This window comes from Macaca mulatta, chromosome 5 (genome assembly GCF_049350105.2).
Source record: "Macaca mulatta isolate MMU2019108-1 chromosome 5, T2T-MMU8v2.0, whole genome shotgun sequence".
NCBI classification, from domain to species: Eukaryota; Metazoa; Chordata; class Mammalia; order Primates; family Cercopithecidae; genus Macaca; species Macaca mulatta.
Window position 1 is genome coordinate 112,184,591 of NC_133410.1, and position 10,702 is coordinate 112,195,292.

At 40.0% G+C, this 10,702-nt stretch overlaps 1 protein-coding gene across 12 annotated transcripts in view; it reads right to left on the reverse strand.

Annotated features, from left to right (window-relative positions):
- UBE2D3 (ubiquitin conjugating enzyme E2 D3) overlaps positions 1-10,702 on the reverse strand; it is a 34,298-nt gene that overhangs the window by 23,161 nt on the left and 435 nt on the right. For 4 of the 12 annotated variants that reach the window (XM_015138845.3, XM_015138847.3, XM_078001849.1 and 1 more), the window contains exon 2: positions 9,606-9,757. In XM_015138845.3, the coding sequence (XP_014994331.1) occupies positions 9,606-9,629 (24 nt within the window). In that variant the 5' untranslated portion in view covers positions 9,630-9,757. 12 annotated transcript variants of the gene reach the window in all.

Genomic DNA, 10,702 nt, shown 5'->3' on the forward strand with positions numbered 1-10,702 from the left:
GAACACTGCCTTTTTGGTGCCATTCATGTTAGATATAAAACACCAAGATAATTAAGATAGAAATGCCTCCTCAGACTCAGCTAACAAAGTCTTGCAGGTGCAAGACAAAACAAAAATCATACTTCAACAACCTACATGCTTAAAATAAAGAGATTCAAATGCTCTGTGAATCCTGAAAAACCAACCACTAACTTTTCCTGTGTTTAGAAGAGTGACATTTGAGCTGGGTCTTGATGGAAAAATAAGCAGGCATTTACCAAGAAAAAGAAGTAAGAGAAGCATTATAAGTAGAGAAACTCAAAGTCAGGAGTGTCAAAGAACACATGGTATAAAAATTTGCCAGAACAAATACTGCAGAGTTTGGTATACCAGACAGAATACAATTGGAGAGTGGTAGATCTAGCTAGAAAGGCAGGTTATGGCTTGATCTTTTAAAAGAGCCCTTGAATTTAGTCAGACTATTCCAAAGGCAACGGGAAGTCATTAACGGTTTAGAAACAAGACAAATGAGTTTTGATTTTTAAATATACCAGCAGTCATACACCACGAGTGTTTAACTGTACTCTTATAACCACTTTACAGAAATAGGGCTCATCTCTGTTTTACATTCGAGTCCCTTAAGAGGGGGAAAAGAAATGATTACATTCAAGCACAGAACATATTCAGCTTTAGGATAGGTGAACTAAGTGTACCTCGTAACAACTTAAAAATTAGGACTGGGGGTAAGTTTCAAAAAGGTTCCTTTCTCAATAGGGTGTCCCTGCAAAGATAATCTAATGTTCGGCAAATTGAGGGAAAAAAAATCTCAACTGAACCCAACTATCACTCAATGCTCCAGAATGAACATGATATGGAAAACTCACGTTTTCCTTAGGATTTGTTTCCCCATAACTATCCACTGTTAGTCTTTATCTCATTATAAGTAGTGTGAATCCAGTACTACTTTTCAAGTTACATGGCCTGAGAAAATGATTCTATCCCATGGCAAGACTATTTACTGGACTGGAAATCAATTTCCAATGACGCACATACTCAGCGTTTTTAAAAGTAATTTTGTCTATGATAGTCATCTAAAAAATGATTTTAGATCCTAAAGTTTCACAGGCTTCCAGGACAAAAACAATGTAAAAAATGACACAATTGAAATTTTCAGTTTATTGCTTCCTAGTAGTCTAGAGGAAGAGGAACGGAACGGTGCCAAGAACCAGAAAGAACAGCTCTCACAAGGCACCTGTAAAATTTTTTTAAACTGTGCTGACTACCCCTCACCTAAGGGGAACAGCATTACTCAACTCTTAAGACCATTGAAACAGGCAAATGTTTGGCTGTGGACACTGACATACTTTAGGAATTGCTCAAGGATCCACTCATGTTGAAAGGACACTAAGATGGATCAAGTACATACAATCAAGGTAAAACACTAAGAAACTGTACTAGTTATAAGAAGAACAAAAGTTTGGACATTTCTTTCCCACGGAGTGCTCTTTTAGGAAACTTTCTCCTTTTAGTATCATCTTCCTCTGAGCTGCTTCTCCTCCAACTTTCTGCACACTTGGCTAGTGTGAGAATCCAGACCTTCTCACTGAAAAGAATACTTGTATTTAAAAGCTGTAAAAAACCTGTAGGAAAAAAAGTCAAGGAGACCCCTCTGCCTTCTAAGCTAGGTAAGCGAGATCCTCTCAAAGCTCTCACATGGTCTAGTTCACCTCATTAGGTTAAAACACTACAAAGAAATTTGAGATAGCAACAGACTCCACACAACTGAATTTGTTGCCTATTTTCTGCAGACCTGGTGGGCACCATGGTAGAAAACAGGGTAGGATTCAGAGGATCTTTTCACCAAAAAAATCTCTCTAAAAGGCAACCAACAGGTTACAGCTTAAGCCACTCGTGAGTGTTCTCACCTGAAGTACATGATTAAGCAGCAATGGGTTTGGCCACTATTTTTTTTTTATTCTGAAACATTCCTTACACGAGATTTTTAATACAAAGCCTACAAATGGTTTATTTTGAGGAAGACCTTTACTGTAGTCACTATGGGATATGGGATTTAATAGATGATTATTGGAGATGCTAAACTACGCTTTCTGCTTCTCTATTCTCTATCTTCCTCATTCAATGATGAGTGGCACTAGCAGTGGTGACCAATCACAGGCTACAAAGAACAGTAGGCCAAGGTACTGAAAACATTAAAGGCCTGAAAGGATGCTAGGAGAAATATAAGAATGTTCCCTCCCCTGCAGGGCATGGTGGCTCACATCTGTAATCCTAGCACTTTGGGAAGCTGAGGCAGGCGGATCACCTGAGGTCAGGAGTACAAGACCAGCCTGGTCAACATGGTGAAACCCCATCTCTACTAAAATACAAAAATTAGCCGGGCATGATGGTAGGTGCCTGTAATCCCAGCTACTTGGGAGGCTGAGACAGGCGAATTGCTTGAACCTGGGAGACTGTGGTTGCAGTGAGCCAAGGTTGCGCCACTGCACTCTACCCTGGGCAGCTGACCAGGACTCCATCTCGGGGTGGGGGGAGGAAGCCCTCCCTTCAAAGAGCTTATAAATTGGAAATACTAAAAATATTTGCATACAATACTAAAAATACTTATTCACAAATATTTATGATTATAAATATTTATGAAGCTACAGAGCAGCCATGTTCCAGGAGCCCAGTATCTGAACATTCGGTTAACTTTCTTTCAATGACAGCCGGTATCTGATCATCAGATCAACATAACCGAAAGGTACCCTTTATGTAAACAAAGTTTTAAATGTCAACCCTATTAAAGCATAACACCATAAATAACTTATTCTAGGTTTCATCCCCCAAGGTTTGTCAAAATTTAAAAGCCTATATAGTGGCAAGGCCGAGTTCATGGATTCTACCTTTAAGACAGTAAAAGTATCACTACGATGTTCCACAAATCATTTGTTATCCCAATCTCTACCATCTATTCTGCATGTCATCACATAAAAGTCATACAGAGGACAGAATGTAGTAGTACAGATACATTTCCTCTCAGCACTTTTGAGAAAACTCAAAAGCTTATGCCACAACTAAAAGTTAATTTATTGTATTCTACTTAAGAGTCTATTTCTTTCAGTACTAAAGACAAGATTTACATGACTCAAAGACAAGATTTGTATGACTGTGAATCAGCACTATAAAAACAGCCCTTGCCTCAAAAACCTATACTGAGCAACACAAAACACTACTTTGGGGACTGGACAAGATGACAAAATGAGGTGGGAAGCTAAGGGAGTAAGTGTCTTAAGAAATTGTAAAAATCCTCCTCAAGGAGACTACAACCAACATAGAAAAATACAAAGGTGAGAACCAACAATAGAGGTCAAAATGCAGTGCAATTAGCTGCCCATCAGGCAGACAATAACTAATGTAATTGTTCATATAAAGATCTGGTTTACTACAAAGTAAAAAGTTTTGTTAACTTTAACGTTATGAAATGTCTGTATAAAATATTTAGATACGAATGTCAAGGAAGAGAACAACAAACTTTTCAGAAATGTATGATTATTTCAAGAGAAGGATGTTTGGCAAAAAGATACGAACAATTTCACAGAACTCCAAATAGTCCCTTTAAAACACATTTTAATTTGAAATTTCTTCCGAGAAATCCTTTTTTATCTTAAGGATTAACAGGTAGGCACTGCATAGTATCTCATTACATCACTGACAAGGCATTAACTTCCTGTTTAGTTGCAATTATAGGTGAAACAAGCATGCGTGTTCATTACACAAGGTACTAAGAATGGATTGAATGAATATTACTATAATTTTCTTTGGATCACCACTGAAGGTAAAGTCACTTAACATTATTCGAAGCCATTCTTTTGTAAGCACTATTTAAAAATGGGCAAAGAAACCCAAATTTAGATTTGAAGCTCTGCTCCATGAAAGCAAATAAGGTATTTTATGGACATTAAAAACAAAGAACAAAATACAAAGATTAACAGCTGCCCAGTGGTAGAAAACATTCAATTATACATTAGCCAATAAATTACAGCAAGGTTACGATTAATGTAAGTATTTCATACTGAAAAATGTAGCCAAGAAATCATGACTCACAATTGAGAAACATTTAAATATGACAAATTCAGCTATCAAAAGTTGAAAGTCTCTTTTACAACAGATTATGTTGAAAGTATAGTTAGGCGATAAAAACCAGATGTTTCAACAAAGTATAAAAATACTTCCCTAAACTTTTCCCTTCCCTACATAACAAGGTTGAGGATACAATTCTGAATAAATCTTTATCTAATAAGGGAAACTGGACAGTTAGATATCTGAATGCATTCATTTTTAATTATGAAATAACGTTGCTAAGGTAGCAAGCTCAAGACCACAACATTTCCAAGAATGAGGAGTTTAACTTCACTAATTTCAAAATACTGGTTTTGGCAAGGAGAATTAAAGAAATTAAAGAAATAATAAAAGAAAAACCACACTGTAACAATACTAGTGTAAAAAATATAGAAAATTTATTTTAAATACCTCCCCTACTACATCTAATATTCTTGAAAGGTAAATGTACAAAGTGACAAACTATTCATGTGTTTACATGCTTATTTTCACCATTGAACACAGAGAGTACCATAGGTAAGGTTTACCATAAGTAAATCTTCCTCATTTATTCCCTAGGACTAGAATACTATGTCTAATGCAGATTAGGACCTTTATTCCCCTGTATCTGTGGTTCTTAATCAGAGAGGAGCTTCAGAATCACCTAGAAAAATTTCAAAATTATGTGTTTCCAGGGAAAATGATTTAGTAAGTCTAAGACCCCCAAGGATCTGTATTTTTTAAAAAACTCTATGAACAATTTGACATTTAAAAATAACTAAACTAGTATAATTGGATTGCAACACAAAGGATAAATGCTAGTTTTTTTACCTGCTTTAACCTGATGTGATTAAGCATTGCATGCCTGTATCAAAATATTTCATGTAATCCATAAATATATACACCAACTATATACCCACAAAAAATTTTTTAAAAACTCCAAATGTTCTGGAATATAAATGTAATTTATGTCAAACCCAACAATATATATTATTCAGTCAGCTCTTCCATACGCTAACAGATACAAGAAAATCACTATTTAAAAAAAGAATGCAAAAACCAACCTAAATTTGAGATATTAATCTGAAACTTTTTATCTCAGTATTAGGAACCTAGTTTCTTTTTTAATGGAAAGATTATAGCAACACGTTGTGGAGAATCCTCAAAGATTGCCTGTCTTGGATAAAAAGGGTCACCTCAACTCAGGGGCAAAGTTTGACACAGCAATCTGGTGACACAGTAGTTCATCCCATTGAGGGAGCATTCAACTTTTTACCTGTGTAAATAACAAAAACTAGAATCAACACTGCAGATGAGCATGATGAAAGAAAAGTATGCCGTGTCAGTCACGCGCCCTTTTTCAAACTAAATAAATACTGAGGTCATATTATCATCATCCTTCAGACACAACTATCCCACACAGGAAGTCAGCTGGCTATAGACAAGCCTTGAGGATCATATATGAAACACATGCCAAACAGTTTACCCAGCCTATATACTAGTTGGGGACAATAAGTATATTTTGTTCACTCTTAAGACCTCCTAAGCAGTTAACTGGCACATGTTAGTTTTCAGTGCTTGAAGAGACTACCCCAAAAGAATTAAATCCACTTCCACTTTCAAAACATATTAGCTAAAATCTTAACTCACAAATTAGCTATAATCTAAGAGTAAAGCTAAATCCCAATTACTTAGATGTGGAAGTGGGAGAGCAAAGCAGCTTATTTCAGATAACAAACTAAAACCACATACATTATAAAATAGGAATTGAAGGGCCGGGCGCGGTGGCATACACCTGTAATCCCAGCACTTTGGCAGGCCGAGGCAGGCGGATCACAAGGTCAGGAGATCAAGACCACCCTGGCTAACACGGTGAAACCCTGTCTCTACTAAAAATATAAAAAAATTAGCTGGGCGTGGTGGTGGGCGCCTGTAGTCCCAGTTACTCGGGATTCTGAGGCAGAAGAATGGCGTAAACCCGGGAGGCGGAGCTCGCAGTGAGCTGAGATGGTGCCACTGCAGTCCAGCCTGGGTGCCTCACTATCTGATATCAATCTCAGTTACTGACTAGTTGTGTGACTAGACAACTATTTCTCTGGGCCTGTCACTTCATCTATAAAATTCGCACATCTATGCCACATAGTTGTCTTGAAGATTAAATGAGTTACGGTTTAGATGAGACTGCATTAAGTCTTAACTATTGTTAGTAACAGGCAATACTATATGAAAACCCTAAAAGATGATATCAAAGTATAGTGGTTAAGAACACATACTCTGGACCAGGCTGCCTGGGTTCGAATGCCAACTGTCACAACATGAACCCGGATCATCTTCTTAACCTCTGTGCCTTAGTTTTTCAATTTCAAGATGGAGATAATCTTGAAATTATCTCAGCGGAAGTGGTGGTAGGAGGGGAACCAGAATCAAATTAGAGTTTTCTAACCCCTTACCCATGGTTTCCCTGCTAGTTGCTTGCTTATAACATTAAAGTCATACTTGCAGAAATAAGAATCCTTATGAAAACTTAAACAGGGTGTATACAATGAGAACATGAGCTATTCTTTTAGGCTTGGTTCATGTTATATTTATCTTCAAATGTCCCTAAAACACATATACTGTAGTCCCTGTTTATGGGAGTGGTAAAATTGTCTATGGCCCTTAATACCAATCAACTTGTGAGTGCCACTTTTAACTCCTGTTGTTTAACAGCCCTATTTAAGACTATATTACAGCTTGTTCAAATACAGGAAAAAAGCTGATTGATCTAGTAGTCAAAAAACTTACTCCAAGAACATAACTGAAGCAAAGGATAAATTCAAAGGCTCGATCAAATGGACTGAAGGTTAAAAGTATTCCAATAATCATTTCAGTAAAATATTAATGACGAATACAAATATATCTTAATATTTGAAATGTGGAATCTTCAGACAAGAATAAACTCGAAATAGGTACCTAACACAAGGATACCATACTGACATCAACGACTACTTGACCCTGTATTTCTAGAACAGGTGCCTAAACCTAAGAGCATTCCAGTTCAGAGTACACTCACTAAAATTGTTTGGATGTGGAATGTTTGAAGGTTGCCTCATGTGATTCTAACATTAACAGCTGAAAAACCAAACCACATGCACATGTCAAAGTTTCTGTAAGTTAAATCAATAATGTTGACATAAACACTGGTTTTTCCTATCTACCAAGTTTTTATGTTGTGTCTATATTACATAAAATCTTCAAAATATTATTTCGAATATTAATTATTTTTAAAATACCAGAAGACAACCTTATATTAACTAAGAGTATTAAACTAGAAATCAAATTTCTTAAACAAAAACGGTTAAGAATTATAAATTGTGACATTAAAATAGCAGTAATAACTGAGTGTCATATATCAAGGGCCTGTTCAAATCTGCATATTAATCCATTTAATCCTCAAAACAAATCTACGAACTTAAAATTTGTTTTGTTCACTGCTGCCAACCCAATGTCTAAAACAGTGCCTGGTACATATTAGGCAAACAGCCATTTATTGTTTATACTACAACAGATACCCTTCTTGTAAAGGCACACGAACTTGCCCAGAGCTCGAATTCTAACTGGAGCATTTCTGCTCCAATGTTAACACTCTTAGCCACTGTTACATTGCCTCTCTAAAGCTTTTAAATCATTTAACTGGTGTCACAGCAGCTGGGTATGACCTGTAAGAGAAAAAAAATCAGTGAGACCTTCCTTTAACGTGTTCTGTTCCACATGCACAAAAAGCTATGGATCTAGAACGACTCCACATTTTAGTGGCCTAAACTAATTCCAACAGAATAGACTTTTATTTGTACTGAATGTTATGCTCGTTGCGTAAACTACACTATAACATACAACTAGGCTTCTCCAATATGTTCCTGGCCTTTAAAGTGGTCACAGGAAGAGGATATTATTTCAAAATAATATATTTTACTTTAATTCTTAACTCCTAAAAAGCTTTTCTTCCTCTTTTCTTTCATTTCGCAAATACAAAGATTTAAATTTTTATTTCGCATAACCCAAAATGACGATGTAATGAAGGCCTAAAACAAAATTCAAGATTTCATATCAATATATATTGAATGAAGATTTAAACCTTCCTCTTTCATGAAACACCAATCTTGCCAAATAAACTTCAGTCATAATTAAATACATGCAAATGTAGTAGTATCAGGTCTATTTTAGTAAAGGCAAGTTCTTGCCATTCCTCTCAGAACTCTTCTTAAAAAAGTAATCTATTAAAACCAAAGTTTCTAACACTCACCGCCCCCCCACCATTTTTCTAGTAGGGCTGAATTTATTCCATGACATTTTTTTCAAGTTAGCTGTAAATACTCCACCCTCCTCGATTGTGCAACAACCAAACACACCACACAAACACAAGTCACAAAAAAGGGAAATACAATCTAAGAGTTTGAATTTAGATAAGTTTTGAGCAGAGGATCTTAGAGCAGTGCACAACCCTATACAAAAGTTAACATTTAATAAAGCATATTATTTCACATTATTACGAAAGGAGACGCCGGAAAGAGCCTGAACCAGTTAAAGCAGCCGCCATCTTAAAATGCGGGATAGAAGTTAGAGCAAGAAAATGAGACTAAACCACCGGAGGTGGAGGTTCCGCTCACTCCCAGAGCTATGAAAAACCATAGTTTTTTTCCAACTTAAATCGATAATATACTATCAAACCACTCAAGTAACGAAAGAATCTTTCCCAGCAGTGTTATTAAATAGAATGAGGCAAAAATAGGTACATCTAGCTTTCCCTTACTGCCATCGCACCCCTTATCCACCCCCACTCCCCAGCCAAAAGGAAAAGGGAGCTTCCAGAAGACCTTTTACATCAGTTCCCGGTGTCCCTCGGATAAATAGCTTCGGGTGAAAAGCCGCAACTACAAAATACAGGAAGTGGCAACACTGTGTCATTCCATCTCCTCCCAAACCCACTTATTCGGTATAACCTGCCCAGAGTCGACGAAGAGTTTCTACTAGACTCACTCACTGTCCTTCAATATGCGAGACTTCTACCCGACCCTCAGTCAAGTTCCGGACTCCCCAGATTTTTTTTCTCCCCTCCGAGTTTTCTTTCTCCCCGCTAAAAGACCTAGATAACCTTGATCTCACAACTAAAGTAAGTTTTCAAGCACCAAGAATAGGAAGCGCCATGACATCTGCTGGAGCGTCTCTCCGCAATTCGGACCCCCAGAAGAACTCTTAAGCAGCAAAAAAATAAAATAATAAAGGCGCCTTAAGTCACTCTCCTCCACCCCTAATTTGCACCGATTCCACTGAAGCACACTCATAACATCTCACTTGCCACAAGTGTTCTCCGTTCCCTAACTTTAACCTTCATTTCTTCAAGTATATCCGCGTTCTCCATCCCCCCCAATGGAAGAAGTGATCCAACTAGTATTTTCAGAATTATGCTTCTTTTCCACCCCCACGCTTTCCTCTTGGCCCGAGCCTTCCTTTTCTACTACCACCCCAATTCCCTTGTCCCCGCGGGTTACCTTATTAATCCGTTTCAGCGCCATAGTGTGTGCTTGTCGTCTGGCTCCTCACTCTCTCGGTGTATGCTCAAAGGTCCGGCCAAAACTCTTGATTATCCCGGCGGCGGGGCAGGATTGTCTCGTCTCACAGCGGCTCTGCCAGACACAGGCGCCTTTTGCAAAAACGGAGCAGATCAGCACTCGCACAGGCCCCGGAGAGCCCCTGATGAATCCAGGTCCCTTAAGGCGGCCGCGATCCGGGGTGGGTGGGGTGGCGTGGCAAAGCCACCAACAGCCTCAGTACTGTGTTTTCGGCCCGAAGTGGGGGCGAGGGTGACGGGAAGAGCGGAGGTGGTGGCTACAAGTTTAACTTCCCGGCCTCTAGAAAGGAAGAGACCCGGGTGGGAGAGGAAGAGGCGTAGGAGAAAGGGGTGGGTGCGGGGCAGGGTCCGGAGCCCAGCAGAGGAGGAGCCGGGGCCTAGTCGGCGCTATACCGGCGTCACTAGGGCAAAGAAAGGCAAGGGGGGAGGGGGAAGCAGAAGACTCCGGACGGACGCCGGGCTGCTTTTGGTTTCTGCCCAAAGGTGCGGCCGGGTAGGGGAAGGAAATAAAGGAAGGGAGGTTTGATGTGTGTTGCTGTCCTCGCAGCGAGCTATTCTGTGTCGCCTCTGACGCCACCGTACACTCACTCCGCCTCCCAGCGCGCTCCCGCGCGCGCCCGCCCAGCCACCTCCACCACGCGCCCGTGCTGTCCCTGAGGCTCCGGCTTAGGCGCGAGGACGCGCCCATTCCCCCTCCTCCTCCAGCAGGAGAGGCCGCGGCTTCTCCAGCCTTCCCACCCTACCCCACCGCACCCAATAGGCTGGCCGCTCAAGCCGCCCAGGGCCCGCACTACCCCTCTTACCCGGCCGGCCACTGGGCCGGCCTCCCTTCCCTGCCCTAGCCGTCCACACCCACGCGTACAGAGGGGCCGGGGCCTCCCTCAAGCTGCGGCCTCGGCCTCCTCCCCGCGCGGCAGCTGGTGCCTCCCCGGCCCTACGGGGCTCACGCGCACGACACAGCCACAAGATGTCCGCTCTGACGGAACTACTGCCAGCTGCCACGCTCCGCCCCTCCCC